At 36.3% G+C, this 26,324-nt stretch overlaps 1 protein-coding gene and 1 long non-coding RNA gene across 4 annotated transcripts; one reads left to right on the top strand and one right to left on the bottom strand.

Annotated features, from left to right (window-relative positions):
• The first annotated feature begins 220 nt into the window (after positions 1 to 220).
• On the top strand, positions 221 to 9,275 carry LOC143855543 (uncharacterized). Of its 3 annotated transcripts, XR_013237911.1 has the most exons (6): positions 221 to 404; positions 1,167 to 1,268; positions 4,883 to 5,043; positions 6,600 to 6,643; positions 6,876 to 7,850; positions 8,897 to 9,275. It is a non-coding gene; the product is annotated as an uncharacterized LOC143855543 (long non-coding RNA). The 3 variants fall into 3 exon arrangements; XR_013237912.1 differs by lacking the exon at positions 8,897 to 9,275 and having other exon boundaries at positions 1,215 to 1,268; positions 6,876 to 8,070; XR_013237910.1 differs by lacking the exon at positions 8,897 to 9,275 and having other exon boundaries at positions 6,876 to 8,070.
• Positions 9,276 to 18,962: 9,687 nt separating this feature from the next.
• Positions 18,963 to 20,049, bottom strand: LOC143855418 (uncharacterized). Its single transcript, XM_077365535.1, has 3 exons — positions 19,874 to 20,049; positions 19,311 to 19,783; positions 18,963 to 19,234 (listed from the first exon to the last, which is right to left on the bottom strand). Exons 1-3 carry the CDS (start codon positions 20,047 to 20,049, stop codon positions 18,963 to 18,965), a joined length of 921 nt encoding a protein of 306 aa, XP_077221650.1.
• Between the last annotated feature and the right edge of the window lie 6,275 nt (positions 20,050 to 26,324).

Raw genomic sequence — 26,324 nt, 5'->3', positions numbered from 1 at the left:
AACTTTCCAAATAAGTCAGATTTTACTAAGGCATTCTTGTCATTTCCGCCTCTTGCTTTGCCCCTCCATATCAGTCCAAAATTCTCGCCAGCTGTTCCCCGTATATGTACATATGTTGCAAAACAAGGAAGAAATCCAGCATGCATGTTTTCCTCATCGTCGTCACCGTCTGCCTCGCCAATCTCCTTCTATCACCGCACCTCTTCTCCTCTGTAACACGACATCGCTGCCTGCCTCAATCTGCTCTTTTCTCCCTGAAGACACTACTACATGTTTCTTCGTAACGCCACCATCTGTCGCTGCAAATCTGTTCGTATCATCCAAGACTCTACTTCTTATTTTCTGTTTCGTCTAAATCTTGCTCGAGACAATGGCTTCTCGCTCACACCCAAGCTTTATGCCAGGTACTCTTCTTCTTCTTCTTCTTCCCTCTTTCTTTCTCTCTTCTTCTCTTCAGCCTAGGGTTTGTTCATATTACCAATATGATTAATTTTTTCTATGTCTGGGTTTTCTTCTCTTCCCACATGTCCCTTTTCGATTACAGGAAAAACATTTCTGGTAGAAATTGGGTTTTTTTCACTGTTTTTTTTAAACTGATTTTTCCCTCTTCCCATAGGCCCTGTTTCGATTGCAATAAATTGGGTTATTTTCCTCTTCCCATATGGCCAATTTCCATTGCAACCAAAACTTTATGATGGAAATGTTGGGTTTTCTTCTCTTCCCACTGGCCCCGTTCGATTGCAATGGCATGAGAATTAGTTCTGGAAAGGCTATTGATCGATGGTAGTGATACCCCGGATTTCCCACGGAAAAGTCTACAACATGTCTTGATCATAAGTAACACTACTAAGTTGATGGAATAATATTCTAAAAGGGCAACCAATTTCTGTTTATATGGGGCGTGGGAAGTGGAAACTAAAAAAATCAAAATGTAGCTAATAAGCTTATTCACAATCTGGGATTGTGATATTACACAGCAGGCACAACACCCAGTGTAAGATTCCTATGTATATAGTTTATATGGTATGCTGGTGATCTGTTTGTACTATTATGTTTTTAACTAGCATCTTGAATACTGCCAATGATTTTTATGTTGCAATGTTATCATTGAAGTTGTCTGTTTAAACTGCTTATTTTACCTTTTTCTTGAACATTTGGGTCCACAGACTATGCAGTCTATTGGGTTTCTTACTCCAGCTTTCTTTCTACCTCAGTTGAGCCGTATCTACTATTCCGCAATGGCAGTATTAGGCATAGTATGCAGTCAGGTTTGTGTTCTACACAACCTTTTAACAGGTGTTATGGATTCATACATTGTGATTCCTTATTCATTCCAATTTTTCTCATTTCTTTTATAGCTTTCTATGTCAATCATTAGTTTGCAAATTTATTAGGCAATTGCTATTGGCACTACCTTGTTTTGATAATTGCTCTAACTCACCTTGTCTTTTCCTTTTTAATTGGTTCCTTACAAATTTTCTAAGAATTAATATACTTTGATGATGATATCCTGAGACATTAGCGATGTTGCTAATAAATCCTAGGCAATAGAATATTTCATTTATAATTGGGGAAAACCAATTACTCCCCTTACCATTGTGAAGAATAGCAGTAAAATTGATACTAGAAGAAAAGTTGTATAAAGTGGTAATGGAAGAAAGCAATTTTAATGCAAATAAGGACTGTGAAATTCTCTTCTCAATTAGGGCATCTTTACTTTAATGCTATTAAAAAAAATATGGGTTCCGGATGCATTTCTGTAATGCTATTCAGAAAAAAAATAGGGCATCTTTACTTTTTAATGTTAAAAAGGAGGCATGATTTCATCTAGGTTATTTGCTTTGATAAATAACAATTGCTTTCCAAACATTGAGATACAGTTAATTATTCTTACCTGGTTTTGCACCTTTTAATTGAGAGACAAAGCACATGTGTGGAATTTTGTGCTTAATTGCATCCATGCTAATTCTTTACATTAACTTCCTTCACTTTCACTTTGATTGAATTTTAGAAATACTTTTTGTAACCATATAATGTTCCATTTACTATTTTCCAGCATAAATAAAATTACATAATTTTCTTTTTTCCATGTATGTTTTTTTTAATGGGATTTTCCAAATATGTTTTCTTTCCACTTAATGTTCATTCTACTAATTAATAAATTGTTCTTTAATACCTGTAACGATATTCATGTTGTACCTATAATGTTATGATATTGTTCATAAATTATAGTTTGTTATTTTCTAATCTTCTTTTGCAAGATCACTGACCCTGATCAAAAGATCAACAAGGTGAAAAAGATATAGGTAATGGAAAATATTAACTAACTTGGAGCAGTCCCCCCTTTCTATTGAGTAAGTTGAGAATCAAGACCCATCAAAGTACATGTTGTGATGCCCCTTGTTAGATTGGCCCACCTTATGACCCCTTTTTATTGATTTTATTTACAAAAAGGAACTTCTGACACAGACAACAAATGGTCATGCGCTTCTTTAACCAACACAAGGACTACCAGACCGACGGTTCAAATCAATTGAAAGCATAGTTAGCAAAACGGAAAACGACATTTTATCAGTGTGCCGTTTAATACTCCATTTAAAACTTTTACAATGAAAAAAGTCTGTTTTTGAGGCCAACGTTTTACACGTTTTTTCGGGGAACCTTCCAATTTTACCCCCACCATATTTTGTAAATGACAAAATTTTAAACTCATTTTCTTGTGTTTCCATTTTTTTACTATGTTTTTTTGAACCGATACTGTATTAAACTCTAATTTCTGTTGTCCTGTTTTTTTTTTGGCTGAATCACGTTTTGCTAACTATGATTGAAAGTGAGACACATTGTACCATAGTGGGCTTGCCTCATTAAATTCAATTGGTAACAGATGATCAACGATCCAGACACAGGACTGACCGAGTATTTGGGTCTGTGCCCAATGTTGTAATATTTGTAGGCAGTGATGCCATCTACGAGATAAGGAGAGTATGAATGCATTGTTTATGATCTGCAAAGCTGTCCCGGAGATAGCTTTTCAGAATTGATGGGGATTGGGCAATGACATGTCTGGCATTATTAGCATTTGTTGTTTGTTTGGAATAGTGGGTTTCGTCTGGAAAGTAGATATCCAATCAGTTGTTTGATCAAATGCTAAATATATTTTTGCGGATACTGGTTTTCTTCCAATGATGGTTTTCTATTTAAATCGATAGTTTTCATCTGGTTTAGGGTGTAGTCTGCATGTTCCTTACCGTTTATTCACCATTTCTTGCCGTATGGAGTCTTTCTTTGTCGATATTTTGTTCATGATTGATTACCTAAAGGTTTTTGGTACTTGGATCTTTGTTTATTTATAATTGGCCATGCTCAATGATTGTTCTTTCTCAAGTTGCTCATTCATTTAGTCATTTACTGCAAGTTTCTTCATGCTTATTGGTCATTGTGAGTTTCTCTTTACGATGTACTGTTCTCTGTGGTATTTTCTGTCCAAATTTTGGTGATAACTGGTTATCCGGGTTTTTTGGGGCTATGTGGGCCTTCTTTACTTATGATTATCTAAGCATGCCGACTATTCTTAGTCAACTTTCTCATTTGCTTCCTAATTTGCTGGTTCCTTTGTTGTGTTGTTCATAATCCATGCCCTTTTAAATTTTACTTGTATTTACTAACCTTTAAGTGGAAACCTATAAATGGTTCATAAATAAACTGCACAATGCTGTGTCTGGATTTACACCGCGGCAGGATTAGAGAACTCTATATTTTGTTTATTTGTGTATCTCTTTGAGGATTTTTATATTTTCTTTTTTATCTCAATAGTCTTTCATTAATGCTATCGAGTTCTTTTAATCCATTTATTTTACTCTAAAGCATAGTCATAGCGACGTTGTGTAGATCATACTATTTCTTCAGTTATTAATTTTTTGAGAAAGTATTTCTTCAGTTATCGGTGCTGTTTAAATTTTGTGTTTGACTGATTGATTCACTTGGAAAATATATTGGTCAGTTGTTATGTGGAATTAATTTGTCCAATCCGCTTCGATGGTGGATAGTAGGAATTGTTGGGTGCTTCATGAGTTATGGTTACTTTCGTAGCTTTACGCCTGCTTCCAATGCCTTGCAATTTGACAGAAGAAATACTAAAAGAGCAGAAAACATAAAATTGAACTCAGCCAAGATTTAAATTATTAACCTCTTGAGTTGGATGGAAGACCACACACAGCCAGCAGATACGGATATTGTTGTATACATTTTGCAGCCTCTTTCTCATAAAATCATAAATTTATACCCAACGATCCACTTCAGGGTCTTTTCCCATCTTTTCCCATCTGAACTCCTTTAAAAATGATGCAGAAATACATATGTTAAAATGCCATTACGGGATGATGAATAAGATCCTTAGTATGAGCAATCTGTTGAGGCTTTTTTCTCTTCTCTCAAACTCTATTGATGTCAGTGGTCGAAAAATTGACCTCATCAGACTCTATTTGCCTGGGCCACTTTATACAACAAAGGAAGAAGCAGATGGAATTAGAAGTGAATTTAGTCATGTACATGTTTTATTTTTTCAATTACCATGTTCCATTGTAGTTCATTACCTTTCCCCTTTTCAAACCTAGCCTAGAACATTAGGTTTGAAAAGGATAGAACATTTTACACTGTTAGTTTGAATAATTTCAGCACCTTCATTATTGTTTCGCCCTTTTATTACCATGGATGTAATGCCATATGTATTGTTTATTTGCTGTAAATGAAGTACCCATTTCACTATAACTTTTCTTCTCACTTTATTCCTTCTGTTAGGAAGATTTTTTTTAATCTTTTACTCAGCTTGAATTCCTTACCACTTGCCATATTTGAGTGCTCATTGTTAAGTTTTTTTTTATAGGTAAGCTGGGATCGAACTTGCGACCTCAAGGTTGAGATACAAAGCCTCAACCATTGAGCTACAGGCCCAAACCCTCATTGTTAAGATTTGTTCAAGAACAGTACCATAGATCACTTTGGTATCATAAATGCATATGAAAGATCCATTCTAGCTAACCCTCGGTATGAATAGCTCGTACAGCGGATTAGCAATCCGTTGCTTTAGTCCACTCAGCACATCATCTGCTATTGTATCTGGTTGGAAAACTGGATTTTGCCCAACCCACATTACTTTTAATACATACATTAGTTTAAGGGATTCTCATATTTTCTCCTATGAATTGCTCAAGTTTTTTCGTGTATTTGAATTCCAATTGATGCTTTCACTCCTACATCTTCATTTGTGCCAAAACTACTGCTATGAGAATTTCCATTCATGCAATCCTTAGTTTTATATTTTTCCTTATTGGGAGAAATCAGAATCAGATCAGTGACTTGAGAAAATCTACACTACTCTAATAAAAGGTTATAAGTTCGGTCTAAATGTTAGCAACCCTCAAAGATGAGGAAACAGAAATAAGATATTTTATCTTTCATATGGCTTTTATGAAGTAATTGACTTGGAATGCACAACATAGAATTACAAGTCATTTTCAGGTTTAAGTTGGTAGAACTATCAAAATCTTGAGGTGAAAACCCAAGCTGGAGTTTAAGTTGTTTAAATGTCGTTAAATAAGTTATTGTAGTCCTTCGCATAAAGCACGTGGAAATCATCTTTAATTGAAGTTTGGGAGTATGATTTATGTTTCTTCTCTGTTTTTTAATAACTTACTACAGGTTATTTGCTCCAATAACTTTAGAGTAACTTCATTCTTTTATCCTTTTTTGGTTTCTTTGATTGATGGGATTGCTCTCATTGGTGTGGTTTGGAAAGGCCATTTATCATGACAAAACTTCGTTTTAAATGTTGAGCTTCTCTTTTTAATTCAACTTAGTTTTATTGGGATGAAAGGAGCACTTGAAAAGCATCTTTAATGAAGATCTTTTGTTGCAATTTCTGTGGGTTCTCTATTTTTCATAGCTCATTGCAGTCCATTGTATACGAGCACATGGAATAAATGTTTAATAAAGGTTTTTTAGCACAACCTTTGTAATTTCTAAATGTTTTAAGAGCTCGCCGGATTCCTTTGCATATGAGCAAGTAGAAAGCATTTCTTATCAAGATTTTCACAGGAAACTTTTGGCGTTTATTTCCTTTTTTGTATCTTCACATCTTTGCATAAGAGCACCTAGAAAGCATGCTTAATGAAGTTTCAGAGGTGTAGTTTCTGCTGTCTCTAATTTTTATTACCTCACTGCATTTGTGGGTTTTGGGGGCATGCTAATAATTATCCAGAGAGATGATATAATCCTTTGTGAAATGATATCTCCACCAGTTTTCCAGTATTTCCACCCCTCTTGTTTGTTTTATCCTCCCAAAAGCCCAGAGAAAATTAATTTGATTTTCAACAATTTGTCATCCCCATTATTTAGAATTGTTTTGAAGCACTGCGTTAATTTAGCATTCCCATATTGGAATTAATGAGCTATTCTTATGTGAAATGTCATATTGTGAGAATTAATGAGCAATTTTTATGTGAAATGCTATATTCCGAGCTCATGCTACAACTTACATTTATAAATTATGATATAATCTAATTGTTTTGGAATTACATATTGTAATCTTTGTTGTTTCCCAGGAAAAGAGGGGTGAAAAAGAAAGTTTTGAAGGTCATGGGAAAAGGTAAATATTCAGCTTTACACATATGTTCAATTTCATTTTTTTTTCATATTCATATTCAATTGCATATTACATTTTAATCTCTCTTGCTTACTTTGACAAGTCTACATGAAAACACAGTTTTCATGCTGTTTGGCATCATCAATACATTCTTGGAAGTTCATACGTGAAAGGAATGGGATATAGATAGTGAAAGGTTGTGTTCCATATTGTAATTTCTTGGTTGCTTTGACAGGTCTATGGAGAAGACAGATGAAATCCATTTGGCATCAAAAGGGAAGTATGAATAATTTGAGCCCTTCTAGGAAAATATCCAGCTGGTTCGGAATATTGATTATAGATGGAAAACATAAACTCTGAGATAATGCAAACATTTCATATGTGAAAGAACACCAGCATCTAGTGGGAAGGAAAGCAACTCTGAGGATACTGCAGAACAATTGGTTTCTGAAATTGGCCCACAAATTAAAGGATTTCCAAGAATGCTAGAAAAAAGGGAAAGGGGGAAAAAATTTCAATAACCAAGTAGCAGTTAAAAATAGTACCACACACATGGTAAAAATAAAATAAAAAGAAAGGATCTGCTTACTTGAAAGTTCTAGCAGATATTTTCGGCAAGGGTCCACTCAGATTATTGAAAGAGAGATCTCTGCAAGTAATTTAGGCTTAGAAACTTCAAAAGCTTATTGACCATCGGACAAAACAAATAAATTCACAGGTTCAATGATAGAACTAGAATCAAAGAAGAGATAAAGAAATAGAGACATACACAAGAGTGAGACCTTTGATGCTGGACAGAGAATTGGGGCAGGGTCCAATAAGACTGTTGTTATTCAATCGCCTGACTTGTTCATAAGCAAAAACAGAAGGGACCAGTTAGCTTCATTGAACATTAAAATCAATGAAAACTCCCATGCACATCAACAAGAATTGCTCCATTCATTTGCCAAGCATTTGACAGAGACCAAGTTTACAGGGAAATTAGCTTAGGGCCCGTTTGGATGCCGAGGACATTTTGATTTGGAATTCTCACATTTACAGCCCTTTTTGCGTTGAGATTTGGATCCTAATCAAATCCTTGAATTTCCAATTCAGCGTCTGACACAAGTCACACAGGTCCTGGGGCAGCTGTTCCGAAGAGAATTGCTTATTTCTCTACCAGTGAGCTTGTAGGCTTTATGATCTTCCAGGCAAGCAATGCACCATGAAGGTAGTGGGAGTGTTACACACATTGATAATTTTTGTTACTTAAGCTTTCTGATCCATTGTTCTTTAACTATTTATGAATTCTATTTATGGCAAAGCTCTGCTTGTAATTTCCTTGCTTTTCATCTCTTTAGTTGCAAAATATTCCGAGTAATTGAAGTTCTTGAAAAAAACTCAAGTTGATTGGTTTCCTATTTAGTATTTATATAATTCCTTTTTTTTTAAATGGGTTTTAAATTTTTGTGGTCTTGTGTATTTTTTTATGGTTAGACGGATAGTGTAACAACACAATTTAGTATTTAGCATTCAATTAATTAAAGGGGAGTGATAAATCGACCCCCATATATCTTAAATTGGCTCCCCACGTGTCTTTCTCTCATCTCTGGGTTAGAGAGAGAGAGAAGAGAGAGAGAGAGACCCATGAGGGGTCGGTTTAAGATATTTGGGAGTCGATTTATCACTGCCCGTAATTAAATTGTCATTCAAGTACTAATCATCCTGAGAGAATTTGAATGGAGAACATCTAATTCTGACCATTAAGTCAGAAATCTCTTTCTAACAAACTTGGGTAACTGCAACATCGTTTTTCATGGAAAACATCCCAACTTAAAAAACAACCTAGAAAAGATCATAGCATCATCCAAATTCCAACCAACTAAGCCAGAAGAAATATAAAGCTATGTTGAAGAACGAAACAAAACACCATCTTAATTGTTATACCCTAAACAATTTCTCCAATCTAATTAATTTTTTTCGTCCCATGTGAAATCCAAAGAAAAGTTACATGTTGAAAGTCATGGAAAACCAGAAACTAGGCCTACATAGAGAATCCACGAAAAGCCTCTTCTCAAAATACGCTTTCTGGTTTTGTTTATCTTATTCGATTTCATCGTTTTACTTCAAAAGATGCATTTATTTTAGTTGAGCTATTTAGATTCAACGAGATAAATATGGTTCGTCCTATTTACAGACTCCCAAAAGATGTATTTATTTTAGTCATGTTTTGTATGCTGTTTATTAGTTCTCTAATCTAGATTATGACCTTTCAAGGTGATAAAGATTGTTGGATGACACGGGTAAAAGTCACAGATGTGAAAACATTTGGAGCAGATGCTGCAGTCATTGCCATCCATTGGTCCTTGCTGTCTCTCTTTGGAGTTTTAAAAGCCAACTCCGTAAAGTTTGATCCAATAAGTCCTGAATGGAAAGAAGCAGCAGTCGTAGACCTTTCAATTGGAATTGAGTACAAGATTGATCCAATGTAGTTCTTGAATCTTCACAAGGCGATTGCAATTGGAATTGAGAACAAGATTGATCCAATGTAGTTCTTGAATCTTCACAAGGCGATTGGCCATCTCGTTTTTGTTGGCCGGCTAACCCAGTGTTTATGTTGTAAAAATAAACATGTTCCTGCACTTTTATGTCGTAAAATTCCTCAGTCTTTGCACGTGCCCTTTTCCTAGTAAACTCTAAAACTGTAAAACTGGGAGAGAGAAATTATGGGAGAAAAAAATTCCATCAGAAATGTTTTTCTTGCAATCCAAACATCTTCCTTCTCAAGAAAAGACCTACACAAGTTCCACGCGGCGGGTGCTCACACATCTAACGAACCTCAAATTGCCACGCAAAAAAAACCGCGAAGAGAGTCAATGAGAGAGAAGAGCCACACCTTTGGTCCTCTATTCCACAATTCCATTTCCTTTCCAGACTTCTAACAGAGGCAGACTCTCATGGCTAGGATTTGGAGGCTCCCGAGAGGGTTCTTACATGATCTTGATGGTATTCTACTTATTAGGGTTGGGCAGATAAGACCTCGTTGGGCTTCTTCAAAACGAGGGACGGACCCAAATGAGCCCGATAAGAAACCCAAGATGAAGCCCTCTGATCGCCTCTCGGCCGTTTTAGATGCTGTCAATGGCCGGAAGCTTCCGCCGGAGCTACGCGGAGTTCGGGCCAATGCAGTCAGGTCTTTTTCTGATTTTTCTTTCTTGTTTGGATTATAGAAACAAAGAAACTGAACATTGCAAACAGATATAAAATGGTCTTGAGCTTAAACAAATTGGGCGCTTTTCATAGGCTTAATTATTAGATAAATTGAAATTGGGAACCTGTTTTACATAAGCTGAAGAAATGGATTGTTTCCATAGTCTTTCTATTATTATTCTTCTTCTTCTCGTTTCGATTACAGAAACAATGAAATTGAAAGTTGTTAGCAGATCTTGGACTGTGGTAGTTAGATATGAAAAGGTTTTTGAATTTAAACAAATTGGATGATTTACATAGTCTGAAATTTTAGATAACTTGAAAATGAGAACCTGTTTTATGTTATTGTAATCTGTCTAGAATAGCAGCAAATATAAGATGTGATTTTAATCCATAAATAATATTTACTGAAATAACCGATCTGAAATGTACCGATGCACCTATTAGATAACTAGAAGGAGCTGCATAAAGAAAATAATAAATGAGAATTGAGGAGATCAATGAGGCTAGAGACATCATTCGCTGATCTAAAATAGTGAGATACAATTCAAAAAAAAAAAAAAAAAGATAGCGAGATCTCAAACAACTATACGAATATGCAGATTAGTCGGTTTGAAGTGGGGTAGAGAGATGCTTTGGAGTTGTTTGACCACCTTCCCCTTGAGGTCCATTTGTATTTTTTTGGTCTTTTTTTTTAATGTTGGGACTGACCAGATCGATTGAGGGGACTTGAAATCCAAGTGTGACAATCCAAGAGGGGGGGTGAATTGGCCAATTAAAATTTTTAGGCTAGATTAGGTGGAAGATTAAAAGTTAATCTACTTAATTAAGTACTAATTAGTCTAACCCTTGTTCAAATAGGCATGTTAGTGAAATCTCGGGTTTAGACAAACTAATCAAGCACATTTACTAATTCTTGTTCAATTAAGCATATAAATACAAGTTAGGGTTAGAGTTTACCAATCACCACACGTGCAAGGGAAGGAGAAGAAGAGACATCAACAAGGAACACAAGATTTTTATAGTGGTTCGGTCTATCACAAGACCTACTCCACTCTTCTCCTTGGGATTCTCCACTAAAAATGAGGTTCTTCAATGGCAAACCTCCAAGCCGTACAAACGCCTTCTCCACCCTCCAAAGGGGACAAACCCTTTCTGCACGAAGCTTTGGCGAGGGGACACACTCTCTTACATGATTCACCTTTCTTACCGGGCCGAATCAGAGACCCTCACAATGTCTTCACAATTCTTAACGGGCCGAAGAGAAGACCCTCAATCAAGAACAAAGAAAAAAAAAACTCTCAATGCCTCTTAATAGGCGGATTACAACTTTGTAAGCTCACAATCACTCCAAGAAAATAAGCAAATGAAAGCCCTATGGAGTGCCTCTTGATAGAATGTGGAAATACAAGCTCAAAGAGGTTTTATCTTTTGATTTGAAGGTTAAAGCTAAAAAAGATGGGATTTGACCTTTTCAAAATGTTCAAAAGCTTGGTTAGAAAGGTTTGGATAGTGTATATAGCCCACAAGGAAATATGACCATTTGGGGGTAAAACCGTAAAAAATTGGGTTGAAAAAGTCAACTTGCGCAAGCCCCAACGGCTCTTTTTCCAGGCCGCGGCGGTCGACTGAGGCACGGCGGTTCCCGCCCTTATCGGGCTCTCTTTTATAAATTCAAATTTCAAACCGGCGCGGTCGATCGGCCCTATGGCGGTCGCCCAGCGAGGGCAATCTGTTTGAATATAATTTCGGCGCAAAAACACTATCCCGGTCGACCGACCCATGGCGGTCGCTCGCCCAAACCATGACGGATTGTTTCTATTTTGACAGAAGCAATTCTGCGGTCGCCCGGCTAACCCCGGTCGACCGGCCCGCTATTTTCCTATAAGTGCTGCAATTCCAGCAAGCTTGTTGCGGTCGCCCGGGACACCCCGGTCGACCGGCCCTGTATAAAATCCCATTTTAACTTTAAAAATCAAGGGCTTTTGGGCCATGGTCTTTGTGCTTAAGTCCTAGGTTTTCAAACAAATTTTTGAGTGTGTGTATGGTTTCCAAAGATATAAAAAGTTATGTATGAAAACCATTTGAAAACCTTTTGAAAGTGCATTTAACATAAAATCAAGAGGACTCTAAATACATTCTAAAAATGATATCGTTGAGTCTTCTTCAAATGTATCGGCTCCTTTGCACTTTCTTGGACTTCTTCGGCTTGAGTGAACATCTTGCACTTGTCTTGGCTCTTATGACTCCCTCCAATCTTCAAAGCATCTTGTGAGGTACATGAGGTGTCACCATGCCATGTTCCACTCCAAGCTCCTTCTTGACACTTGCTAGGAACTTGTGGGATCTTCATGTTGAGCTTCTTGACTTGAACATCTTCAAATGAGGATGCCTTCACTGTAGGTGTAAGCTCTTGGTTCCTTTGTTTCTTGATCCACAAGCCATGTGTTGAGAAGAGCTGTGTAATGGCGATTATGACATGAAAATCCTGTATATAACACAACACCTCAAAGCAACACATTAGTCCATAAATGCTAATAAATTTGGTTTGCTAGCATCAAAACAAGAAGGTAAGGTGAATGATTAACCGATGGTAACCCTTGGGCTTACATTCTCTCCCTTTTTTATGATGGCAAATAAATTGATTAGGGAGGTGTAGGAGATATCAAACAAATAGATGAATAAGCATTAAATACTATAAACAATGAAGCCATGCTCCCCCTCACTATATGCACAAGTATAATAAATGAATGTAAAGCATATGATGTATATACAATGGACTACTTAATCAATTCTCAAAATTCTCCCCCTTTTAGCCATAGCAAAAAGGAAGGAATATAACTGTGAGAGTGCAAGTGGGGTGTCAAGGTGTATGATAGCTTATCTAAGCTATGTGCCAAGTATATGATATTACATTTAAGCTCTTATGATGCTTATAAAAAGATAAAACAAAGTAAAATGCATGATAAGCCTTTTTTGTTTTTATTTTGATCTAAGATTTTGCAAGTTTAGCACAAGTATGGGGGTAATAAACCATGTGAGTACATCACAATGGTCTATATAAATATGAATAAGAAACTATTTTGCTCTCCCCCTATCTATTTGTCATTGGCCCAAGGTGAAACCTATGTAATAGGGTATGACAAAGCAAAATGGTTGAAAAGGTGAGTGATTTGAACACTTGGGCTACATTTGCAACTTTTGAAGTAGATAAGTCTCTACCTGAGCAAGGATATGCTAAGATCTATGACATAACTATTTGGGTTCACAAGTTGCTTCATGAGGGGATCTCCTAGACAAGGTATAGACAAGTCTCTTCCAGAGCATGAATATGCTCTGAACTATAATATAACTTGTAGAGATTCCTTGTCCCTTGAGGTTCACACATATGAAAGTGAAAGCCCCCTTTGACTATGTGCATCTAATCTAGATGTGACAGTTCCAAGCACATAGGCCCTTGATTCAAGTTTAGTCACCTTTAACCATTCAGGCTTGCTCCATTCAAAAGACATTTACAGTTTTAATATGAATGGATGATTATTAGACTAGAGATATGACAATGAAAAGAATATAGTCTAATAAACATATGAATACAAGAATCAAACCAATGAGGTACATATCCATGGCAACCAAAGATCATGTATATATAGATAACAACTATAATGCTCCATATACATGAACAAATGATGGAAGATTGAGATACCACATTTCAATTAATATCTCTTGAAATAATAAAAGTGGTATTTGGAAATCGCTCGAAAGAATCTATCCGGAACTCTTCTTCAAATGATTGTGATGCAAGATTACTGATGAATGTCTAGAAGAGCTTAGATCAATGCTTAACGCTTTCTTCCATGTAAGGGAGCATCTTTAACAAATCTTTTCCGGATTTAGAGATTGGGTACTTGTTTTAAATCCTTCTTCCTCATCAAAAGACCATCCTTGAGAGGAATTAGGAAATGCACATGCTAGTCTATAGTCATGCATTATCAATTTTCTTAGTCTTTGTTCATCCTTCACTGTGGAAAGAATGTCGAGTTGGACAAAGGAAAATTGTGTACATCTACTATCTTATTATATCTGGCATGATGGGGGGAGACAAGTACCTTAGACAAGCTGTGAAGGACCAATTATCTGAATTGGTCTTTTCTTCTACAGACAAGTCTGCTGATGAGCAAATCAATCTACGGAAGTTCTTCAGGCCATCAGCTCTCCCCTGAGTATTTGTTAGCCTGTAATGTAATGCATCACAATACAGAGAGTGGCTATAGATATGACTGTGAATGTATAACCACAGGATCTTATCATGATGAAGGATATCTTTATTTTCAAAAACACATGATAAGAGACAACTTCATAGGCAATTATATGATCAATTTAAGCCTATCCTATGAAGGAAAATTCTAGAGAGTTTTGAAACTCTAGAATAAGATACTTATCATTGGAAATGATGAAACCATATAAGTTTATCCAAGATAAGTATAAAGCTTACAAGAATATGACATTAAGGCTCAGGCCAAGGATCTTGACATACATGAGAGATAATCTCAACATGAAGGCATAAGTCAAGACCCAAAAATACAACACATATGGAGCAATATGGTTCCACATGAGTGTACTTATCATATGTGATGTAGTATACATATCAAACATTATATCATAAGATGGATGGACAGACAATACACTGTTGTGAAATTTTCCTCTAAATATAAATTTATGGCGTACCTGATTTCTTATTTCTGTAAAGAACAGAAAAGTAAATGATTAGATGAAACCTTTTCGAGGCGGCGAGATGAGGTACGGACTAAGTCGCTCCCTTCAAGGTGATTTTGCGCCTCTGCGGAAAAGCCTCCGGTGCAACAGATTCGAACGCAATCACCCCCAGGATACAACAGCCCGACGCACCGTCGATATTTATCTGAACTGCACGATCAGATAAATCTAAAACAGACAGCGAAGACTCCGAATGCCGAGCAAATAAAAATAGAACAGAGAATGAAGAAGGTGACAGGAGTATAAAAAAGGAAAAACGTCTTTGTTTAAGAGCAAAGAGAATTTCTGAAAAACAGATGTTAAATTAGTGAATGTTGTGTGTGTTTAAAAACGTAGGTGTGCTTCTGTTTTATATGCAAAAACGTGTCTGTTGAAGACACCTTTTAAAAACAGTAAAGACACATTTAAAACAGTAAATGCATCCTTTAAAACGTATGGACACATCCCTTAAACGTTAAGTACGTTTTTAAACGTTATTAAGGATGTATCTAACCATCAGATTTTAGGGACATAACTGTTGGGTTTGAAAATAATAATTCCGTTTAGAAAAGAAACTAAAAGACACAACTCTTCATGTTTAAAAAGATAATTATGTTTAGGAAAAACCCAAACCCAAACCCAACCCAACGCACACGCACACGCACACGCACTCTCGCCCTCGCCCATGCCCCGACCCGACACGGCACGGCTCGGCTCGGCGCGCGCGCGCTTGTGTGTTTTTTAATTTGTTCTTGGTTCTCTTTGTAAAATTCCCAAGGCAACCAAATTGAATGCCCTTGAAAGACTCAAGCCTTTCTCTCAACACTCCCTTTTATATGGATGGGAGAATTTTTCTCACCTTCCCATCTTGGACTAAACGTTTGAGAGGTAAGAGAGCTTCTTTCAAAAGTTTCAAAGTTTTTGGTGGGAAAGTACAAGAGAAGAGAATCTTTGCACATTTGAATTTTGGATGGAAATTTCAAAAACTTTTTGAAAAGCAAATGTCCTTATTTTTAGTATTAAAATACTAACAATCCCCCACTTATCTTAATAGAAAAAATACTCATAAAACTTTACACTGGGCAATCAGCAAAGTATCACGTATAATAAGGTGACTATGTCTTGAACCTTTACTTAGTGTTAATGCATTCTAACTGTAAGGAATTGATAGTGACTATGTCTTGAACTACAATCCTTTGGTACAGAAAGACGTACACCACACACATGATACTAAAGTGTTCAATTGGTTCAAAAAATGCTCGCACATTACGGTCATGTGCTACATCCTAGTTTCCATGTAAGCATAAGAGAATAAGCCCTCTTCTCTTTTGGAAGCGGCCCACTTCCACGCTAACTTGTAGGTGAGTCGATCAAGGATGCTCCTGTAGCCTAGACATCCCACTCATACGAGCTATAGATCTCATCAAGAGAATAATAACTCAACCTTACAAACGCTTCGGGATATCATGCTTGGATTATACCATAGGGATGGACATTGAGATAAACTCGAAATCAGCATGATCGTTCACAAGTTACACTATGACTCGTTTTTCCCATTGAAACCTAGTTCTTGGGATCTTCAGTCCCTAGGTTGGGTATCCATCATAGATAACTATTTACAAATGGGCTTTAGTCCCATCCCCCTCGATGTATTGCAGATTTTCTCCCTTGACAAGGCCTTAGTTAAGGAATCTGCCAAATTATCACCAGATCTCACGAAGTCAATGATGACCGATCCATTAGAGATCAACTCTCTCACATTACTGTGCTTCCGACGTATCTGTTGTGACTTTCTATTATAGTACTTATTATGTACTCTTCCAATAGCAGCTGTGCTATCACAATGCGTCAAAACAGCAGGAACAGGTCTTTCCCAAATGGGTATATCACATAAAAAGTTTCTTAACCAACTAGCCTCTTCACTTGCAGAGGTTAGAGCAATCAGCTCAGATTCCATAGTGGACTGAGCAATGATAGTCTGTTTCTTGGATCTCCAAGAAACTGCACCACTACCAATAGTGAAAACATAACCAGTGGTAGCCTTGGAATCTTCTGACAAAGTATTCCAATCGGCATCACTGAAACCCTCTTAGACAGTAGGAAATCTCTGTTAGTGAATCCCATTATTAATGGTTCGTTTAAGATATCTCATGACTCTTGATATAGCATTCCAGTGTTCTATATTAGGATTACTAGTATATCTACATAATATACCTACTGCATATGCTATATCAGGTCTGGTACAGTCTGTAGCATACCTTAAACTACCAATAATACTAGCATACTCTTTTTGATTAACATTTTCACCTTCATTAGAATATAGTCTAATACTAGGATCAAAAGGAGTACATACAGGATTACAATCAAAGTACTTAGACTTTTTAAGTATCTTTTCTATATAATGAGACTGATCTAAGATATACCACTATTAGTTCTTGTAATTTTGATCCCTAAAATTACATTAGCTTCTCCTAGATCTTTCATGTCAAAGTTTTGCATTAAAATTTTTTGGTTTCTTTAACCACTCTTAAGTTTGAACCAAAAATTAAAAGATCATCCACATATAAACAAATAATAATATAATAAGTATCAACATACTTATAATATATACATTTATCACTTTCATTGATTTTAAAACCATTTGATATAATGAGATTATCAAATTTCTCATGCCACTGTTTTGGTGCTTGTTTAAGACCATACAGTGACTTCATCAACTTACATACTTTATTTTCTTGACTTGGAGATATGAAACCACTAGGTTGGTCCATATATATCTCCTCTTCTAGACTACCATTTAAAGTAATGGATGAATTACCAGATTATGGATTGCAGCCACTGCAATCAAAACTCTAATGGATGTAATCCTAGTAACTGGAGAGTATGTATCAAAGAAGTCTATATTTTCTTTTTGCCTAAAGCCTTTAGCAACAAGCCTGACTTTATATTTGTCTATGGTTCCATCTGGCCTCAATTTTCTTCTAAGAACCTATTTACATCCTATGGTCTTAAATCCTGGTGGTAAATCTACTAGTTTCCAAGTTTGATTTGACATCAATGACTTCATCTCGTCATTGATGGCTTCTCTCCAAAAGTCGGCATCTGAAGAGGACAAAGTTTCCTCTAAAGAAGAAGGATCTCCCTCTAAACTAAAGACATAGAAATCAGAGCCAAAATCCTTGGCTATTTTAGCTCTTTTACTTCGCCTAGGTTCAATTTCTACTTCGGGGTTTACCTCTAACCTAGGCTTGGTACCCCCACTATCTCCAATAGTCACTGTACCCCCACCATATCTAGATTTAAAAGGAAATTTATCTTCAAAGAATTCAGCATCCACAGACTCTACTATTACATTGTTATTAAGGTCTAAAAATCTATATGTCTTACTAGTAAGTGAGTACCCCATAAGAGCACACTCAATGGCTCTACTTCCTAGTTTGGGTCTCTTAATATTAGGAAGCCTTACATAGGCTAAACAGCCCCAAACTCTAAAATAACTCACATTGTGTTTCCTATTTTTCCATAATTCAAAAGGTGAGACTTTAATTTTATAATTAGGAATTCTATTAAGAGCATAGCAGGAAGTTAGAATTGCTTCTCCCCATAAGTTAAAGGGGCTCCTGAACTTAGGAGTAAAGCATTCGTAAGTTCCACTAACGTTCTATTTTTCCTTTCTGCAACCCCATTTTAGGCGGGGGAGAAAGGAGCAGTTGTTTCATGTATAACTCCTAATGATTTAACAAAGTCAGTGAATTCTAATGATTCATATTCACCTCTTCTATCACTTCTTAGTCTCTTAATCTTCCTATTGAATTGGTTTTCAACTTCTAATAGGTATTCCTTAAACATTTTTAAGGCTTCACTCTTCTGTCTAATTAGATAGATGATAGTATACTTAGAGAAATCATCTATAAGGTTATAAAATATCTTTTACCACTACGGGTCAATATACGATCTAATTCACATATGTCACTATGGACTAAGTCTAAAAGTTCTGAATTCCTTTCAACACTTTTGAAAGGTTTTCTAGAAATTTTAGCCTTACTACATGATTCACATTTTTGAAAGTCTTCTAAGACCACTTTAGGAATCATACCTAATACACTCATATTATGTACATATTTTCTGTTTATATGACACAACCTAGCATGCCATGAATTAACACAAGAGAGCATGTAAACAGAAGAATCACTTTCATTCATTATTTCAGCATTTAGTTTGAACATTCCATCACATGCATATCCTTTACCAACAAAGGATCCAAACTTGGTTACAACATACTGGTCAGACTCTATGGTTTGTTTAAAATCAGCCTTGTTAAGAAGAAAATCAGAAACTAAGTTCTTCCTCATGTCTGGAGTATGAAGAACATCCTTCAGCATCACTCAACGTCCCCAACACCGAGTACCTTTGTAGTATGCGAGTCCCCTAAAAGCACCTTCTTCTCATTATCTGCAGGAGCATACGTCTTGAACCACTTCCTGTCAAAACACACATGACGGGACGCACCAGTGTCGACCCACCACCCTTCAGATCCTCCAACGATATTAACTTCAGTGATCATAGCCACAAGTGGCTCTTCTGTCACGTTGGCTTGAGGGGGCGGGCGCATTCTTCTTACATCGACACATCCGTGCAATATGACCTTTGAGACTACAAATATAACACACAACTTTGGAATAGTCATTCTTTCCAGAAGTTGTGTTTTAGTTCAGATGTTTAAAGGTACCCCGGTTTTGGTTCTGTTGCTTTTTCTTCAACTTCTTTTTGGGCTTCAGATTCACTTGCGGTTTCTGGTTTTGAATATTAGCAACAGAAATGGCATTCACATTAGTTACATTTTCAGTATTCCCTTCTTTCTTATCTTGGTTACGGTTTTCTTCTTCGATCCGAAGACGAACAAGAAGACCCTCCATCGATAGTTCTTTAGTTTTATGAAGAAGGGAATTTCTAAATTCTTTCCAAGAAGGAGGTAATTTGTCAATCACGGCTGCAACTTGAAATTGATCACTTATAGTCATTCGTTCTACAAGGATGTCGTGAACAAGTTTTTGCAACTCGTGAGTTTGAGAAATCACCGTCTTCTCATCCACCATATAATATTTAAAATACTTACTAACCGCATATTTCTTAGACCCAGCCTCTTCCGTATCATACTTCTTCTGTAAGGCTTCCCAAAGTGTAATGGAATCCTTACAGTCACTATAAAAATCATATAAATCGGAGAGGCAATTTAGAATGAAATTTTAGCAAAGGAAATCAGAATCTGTCCAATTCTTTTTCATGACAGACCTAACGGGTTCAAGTTTTGATCTCCAAGGCCTTGGGTCATCTAAAACATGGGCTACTTTCTTAGTGGATAAATAGAAAAACATTTTCTTCTTCCATCTCTTAAAATTAGCACCACTGAATCGAAAATGCTTTTTCGGATTTGAAGAATCCGACATAAACTCATCATGGGATGCCATATTTTAGAAAGAGGAAAACAGAAACGAGAATCACCTTAAAATTGTTGTGAAATTTTCCTCTAAATATAAATTTATGGCGTACTTGATTTCTTATTTCTCTAAAGAACAGAAAAATAAATGATTAGATGAAACCTTTTCGATGCGGTGAGATGAGGCACGGACTAGGTCGCTCTCTTTAAAGTGATTTTGCGCCTCTGCGGAAAAGCCTCCGGTGCAACAGATTCGAACGCAATCACCCCCAGGATACAATAGCTTGACGCACCGTCGATATTTATCTGAACTGCACGATCAGATAAATCTGAACCAGACAGCGAACACTCCGAATGCCCAGCAAATAAAAATAGAACAGAGAATGAAGAAAGTGACAGAAGTATAAAAAAGGAAAAACGTATTTGTTTAAGAGCAAAGAGAATTTCTGAAAAATAGATGTTAAAGTAGTGAATGTTGTGTGTGTTTAAAAACGTAGGTGTGCTTCTGTTTTTATAAGCAAAAACATGTCTGTTGAAGACACCTTTTAAAAACAGTAAAGACACATCTTTAAAACAGTAAATGCATCCTTTAAAACGTATGGACACATCCCTTAAACGTTAAGTACGTTTTTAAATGTTATTAAGGATGTATCTAACCGTCAGATTTTGGGGACATAACTGTTGGGTTTGAAAATAATAATTCCGTTTAGAAAAGAAACTAAAAGACACAACTCTTCATGTTTAAAAATATAATTACGTTTAGGAAAAACCCAAACCCAAACCCAACCCAACGCACACACACACGCACACGCACCCTCGCCCTCGCCCACGCCCACGCCCCGACCCGACACAGCACGGCTCGGCTCGGCGCGCGCTCGTGTGTTTTTTAATTTGTTCTTGGTTCTCTTTGTAAAATTCCCAAGTCAACCAAATTGAATGCCCTTGAAAGGCTCAAGCCTTTGTCTCAACACTCCCTCTTATATGGATGAGAGAATTTTTCTCACCTTCCCCTCTTGGACTAAAATTTTGAGAGGTAAGAGAGCTTCTTTCAAAAGTTTAAAAGTTTTTGGTGGGAAAGTACAAGAGAAGAGAATCTTTGCACATTTGAATTTTGGATGAAAATTTTAAAAACTTTTTCAAAAGCAAATGCCCTTATTTTTAGTATTAAAATACTAACATACACATGTATAGCTCCTCCTTTGTGAGTGACTCTTACAAATTATGAATCCAAAGGGCTGTCCAACCACATAGTCACCAAGGGATTTATAGATAAATGATTTACAATCAACCCTCGGGCTATAAATGCATGATTGCTAAGGGTATCACATGATACCAAAAGAGATGATACCAAATGAAATTAAATGACAACCTAGCATATCATGCTCCCCTAACTAGGCACATATGGCTAATCATGGTTATGATGTTGGCTAGAAGCCAAAGAAATTAGATGCTTTAATTAAAAAGATGAGTGCACTCTCTCCAACTTACTAGGTAAGAGGACTAAGAGTATCAATTGAGTGATTTTAACTTTAGGTTGACAAGAGAAAAATAGACTCTGAAGGACTATGTCCGAGAGAGACATCCATGGCTCATGCAAGTGAGAGCGTACCACTATGGGTAATCATGAGCAAGATATGACATTTGAAAGCATCCATGGATAGTCTACCATGTTTGGACACAAGGAACATGACACATAAGGTTCATGGTCCAAACATCTATGTTTTCATCCACAAACCACTTATACAAAGATAAGGCACTAAGCACAAAGTGCATAGGTCCATAGAAAACCAAAATGTGTGGGAGATAAGTGTTCTTATCACAATGTATTGCATGTCAACCACCATCATGGGTAAATGCCAAAAAATGTAACTAGATTCCTATAAGATTTTCAATTTTGCTCAAATGAGTTTTATATATTGAATCTAGACTTATTTCCAACATCCCTATATAATAAATTCTTATATGAACTTTAGGGAAAGATCCAAGGACTCTTTAGAGTATGTCAAGAGATTGGACAAATGCATTCCAAAATGAACTACCATGACTAGATAGTTTCATCTTAGCCATGAGAAGATATTCATTTTAAGTCTTTGGAACACATCTACTGTAAACCCATTAAGATTTCTTATGCATTTAATGATAATAATTAAGCATACAAGAATGGGTTTGAAGGACAACTAGGTGCAAAGTAATAGACATGACTACTCACCTAGGGCACAAGAGATGTATAAGAAAGGATTTGAGTGGATTTCCTTAGACATGGCTTTTAACTTCTTAATCTTGCTAGAAATGATATTCAAACCAAGTTGAATATTCTAAGATCTAGCAAATGCCAAATTTGTCCTAGATAGAGTTCAAATATGTGATAGATCAAGTTGAACTCATGGGCTAATGGTGAGGTTGATAATAATTTCAGCATAGTTATGGTTTTCACATTAAGTTCTCTATTGTGGCTTGTTATGTGTATGAATACTAAGTGCAAGGAGGTATAAGTTAATGTGTGTGCACTTAGATGGGTTTTTCTAGAGAATATTCAATAAAGCACAAAATATAGTCTAAAAACAAATATATCATTGAATTACTTTTAGACTATAGTAAGAAAAAGATGTGATCATTAAGCTCTAATGAATATACATGTATTCAAGTTAAAAATATCACACATATGAGAATCTATATTCATGGATAACAAGATATATCAATTAAGCTCATATAATCTAGATACAAAAACACATAAATACTAAGTGCAAGGAGGTATAAGTTAATGTGTGTGCACTTAGATGGGTTTTTCTAGAGAATATTCAATAAAGCACAAAATATAGTCTAAAAACAAATATATCATTGAATTACTTTTAGACTATAGTAAGAAAAAGATGTGATCATTAAGCTCTAATGAATATACATGTATTCAAGTTAAAAATATCACACATATGAGAATCTATATTCATGGATAACAAGATATATCAATTAAGCTCATATAATCTAGATACAAAGAATAAATCAATGAATTGAGGTATCTATAATGAATGCGAATGATATAACAACTTAGCACAACCTCTAAACTAACACATTCACTAATTAGTTTAGATGGGATACTTTGGAACCCAAGTTCCTTTGGTTCCATTCAAGTTTGTTTGTGGGAGTGTATCTTTTCTTATCCAAACAAACTTGTTAGATTTCAGAAATCTAAGCTTACACCTAGATTTGTGATGTCCAAATCTACCACAATAAGTACATGGGTAATGATTGGTATATGAGGTACAAATAGAATCACAAGACTTTGAAATTGAGCAAATATGCTTATCTTTTTCTTTTTGTAGTCTTTGATTCTTAATAGAGATTTCTTCATTTATTTGTTCTTCATTTTCACAAACATATTTATATTTTTCAACAAATTCAATGTTTGTGTTTTCAAGGCTTTTAATTTCTTTCTCAAAGGCATTGCATCTTTGAAATAAGTCAACATTTTTTTTTATCAAAAATATGCTCAATTGACTTAATTTTTCATTTCTTTTCAAACTTTCATTTATTTCCAATTTCAAATTTTCAATTTGAATTTCAAAATTGGAAATTGAATGTTTGAAAGAACTTTCTTTTGCAAAAGATTTTTGTGAAGTCTCTTTTTGTCTAGAAATTTATCATTTGAAAAGAGACAAACATTTTTCTCAAAAGTGTTTTATAATATAGTCCAAATATCTTTTGCATTGATGCAATTTGAAATATTATAAAAAATGTTTGGAGTTAAACCATAACACAATAAAATCATTGCCTTTGAGTTCAAGGAAAATAGTTTTAAATAATTTTCAGTACATTTGCTTGAAAAAGAAATTCCCTCTTCAATGACATCTAGGATGCCAAAGTATATGGATTTGAGATAGGCTTGCATTTGCACTCTCCAAGCTCTATAATTCGTTCCATAAAAAAATGGAGAAATTAGAACGGATCGACCTCTCTCAAAATCCATTTGGATTGTCACAGATCTTTTCTCTTGTAGGTTTTTGAATCAAAAACCTCTTTAAGAGCCTAAGCTCTGATACCAAATGAAATCCAAGTGTGACAACCCAAGGGGGGGTGAATTGGCCAATTAAAATTTTTAGGATTGATTAGGTGGAAGATTAAAAGTTAATCCACTTAATTAAGCACTAATTTATCTAACCCTTGTTCAAATAGGCATGTTAGTGAAATCTAGGGTTTAGACAAACTAATCAAGCACATTTACTATTGTTCAATTAAGCATATAAATACAAGTTAGGGTTAGAGTTTACCAATCACCACACGTGCAAGGGAAGGAGAAGAAGAGCCATCCACAAGGAACACAAGATTTTTATAGTGGTTTGGTCTATCACAAGACCTACTCCACTCTTCGAAGTTTATCTCCTTGGGATTCTCCACTAAAAATGAGGTTCTTCAATGGCAAACCTCCAAGCCGTACAAACGCCTTCTCCAACCTCCAAAGGGGACAAACCCTTCCTGCACGAAGCCTTGGCGAGGGGACACACCCTCTTACGTGATTTACCTTTCTTACCGGGCCGAATCAGAGACCCTCACAATGTCTTCACTTTTCTTAATGGGCCGAAGATGAGACCCTCATAATGTCTTAACAATTCTTAACGAGCCGAAGAGAAGACCCTCATTGAAGAACAAAGAAAAAGAAACTCTCAATACCTCTTAATAGGCGGATTACAACTTTGTAAGCTCACATCACTCCAAGAAAATAAGCAAATGAAAGCCATATGGAGTGCCTCTTGATAGAATGTGGAAATACAAGTTCAAAGAGGTTTTAGCTTTTGATTTGAAGGTTAAAGCTTAAAAAGATGGGATTTGATCTTTTCAAAATGTTTAAAAGTTTGGTTAGAAAGGTTTGGATAGTGTATATATAGCCCATAAGGAAATATGACCGTTTGGGAGTAAAACCGTAAAAAACTGGGTTGAAAAAGTCAACCTGCGCAAGCCCCAACGGCTCGTTTTCCAGGCCGCAGAGGTCGACCGAGGCATGGCGGTCACCCGCCCTTATCAGGCTCTCTTTTATAAATTCAAATTTCAAACCGGTGCGGGCAATCTGTTTGAATACAATTTCGGCTCAAAAACACTATCCCAGTCGACCGACCCATGGCGTTCACCCGCCCAAACCATGGCGGATTGTTTCTGTTTTGACAGAAGCAATTCCGCGGTCGCCCAGCTAACCCTCGGTGGACCGGCCTGCTATTTTCCTGCAAGTGCTGGAATTCAAGCAAGCTTGCCGCGGTCGACCGGGACCTAGAAAGCACGGGTACTCTCCCGAGCCTCACGCACCCGTGTCGGGTGCGGGTGCGCCTCGGGTGCGTACCCATTTTATTTTTTAAGAAAAGAAAAAAAAAGTGGGTTGGGTGCATGTCAGGTGCGCACCCCAGCGCATCCGAGCACACCCAACATGTTTTAAACCATTTAAAAAAAAAAAAAACCAAAAACGGGGGGTGGGTTTTAAAAATATGGGGGGATGGTTTCAAAACAACAAAAAAGACCATTGGGTCTTTTTTCCCCCCAAATCTCCCTCCTCTCTCTCGAACTCTCTCCCCGACCTATTCTCCAATTGTTTTTTAAAATTTTTATAAATATATAATAAAATAATAAAATATATTATATTTGGCGTACCCACAACGTACCCGCACCCAGTGTTTTTGGAAAATCACGTACCCACGTACCCATGTCGTGTCGTACCCGCACCCCGTACCCGTACCCCTGCTTCTTAGACCGGGACACCCCGATCGACTAGCCCTGAAAATCCTATTTTAACTTTAAAAATCAAGGGCTTTTTAGCCATGGTCTTTGGGCTTAAGTCCTAGGTTTTCAAACACATATTTGAGTGTGTGTATGGATTCCAAAGATATAAAAAGTTATGTATGAAAACCATTTGAAAACCTTTTGAAAGTGCATTTAACATAAAATCAAGAGGACTCTAAATACATTTTAAAATGATACCGTCGAGTCTTCTCGAAATGTATCAGCTCCCACTTTCTTGGACTTCTTCGGCTTGAGTGAACATCTTGTACTTGTCTTGTCTGTGGTGATTCCCTCCAATCTTCAAAGCATGTTGTGAGGTACATGAGGTGTCACCATGGCATGTTCAATTCCAAGCTCCTTCTTGACACTTGCTAGGAACTTGTGGGATCTTCATGTTGAGTTTCTTGACTTGAACATCTTCAAATGAAGATGTCTTCACTGTAGGTGCAAGCTCTTGGTTCCTTTGCTTCTTGATCCACAAGCCATGTGTTGAGAAAAGTTGTGTAATGGCGATTATGACATGAAAATCCTGTATATAACACAACACCT

This window comes from Tasmannia lanceolata, unplaced genomic scaffold (genome assembly GCF_043159265.1).
Source record: "Tasmannia lanceolata isolate RefF3 unplaced genomic scaffold, GAP_Taslan_0.1 ptg000021l, whole genome shotgun sequence".
Taxonomy (NCBI): Eukaryota; Viridiplantae; Streptophyta; class Magnoliopsida; order Canellales; family Winteraceae; genus Tasmannia; species Tasmannia lanceolata.
The sequence above is the reverse complement of the archived record's forward strand: the minus strand, read 5'-3'. Positions and strand labels throughout refer to the sequence as shown.

What these genes read in the sequence shown, in the direction of transcription:
- LOC143855418 (XM_077365535.1), bottom strand. Translation starts at nt 20,049, where the DNA reads ATGGCATCCCATGATGAGTTTATGTCGGATTCTTCAAATCCGAAAAAG. An exon ending in TCAAAACTTGAACCCGTTAG is followed by an intron (nt 19,784 to 19,873) that starts GTCTGTCATGAA and finishes TGATTTTTATAG; the next exon opens with TGACTGTAAGGATTCCATTA. An exon ending in GCAACAGAACCAAAACCGGG is followed by an intron (nt 19,235 to 19,310) that starts GTACCTTTAAAC and finishes TTATATTTGTAG; the next exon opens with TCTCAAAGGTCATATTGCAC.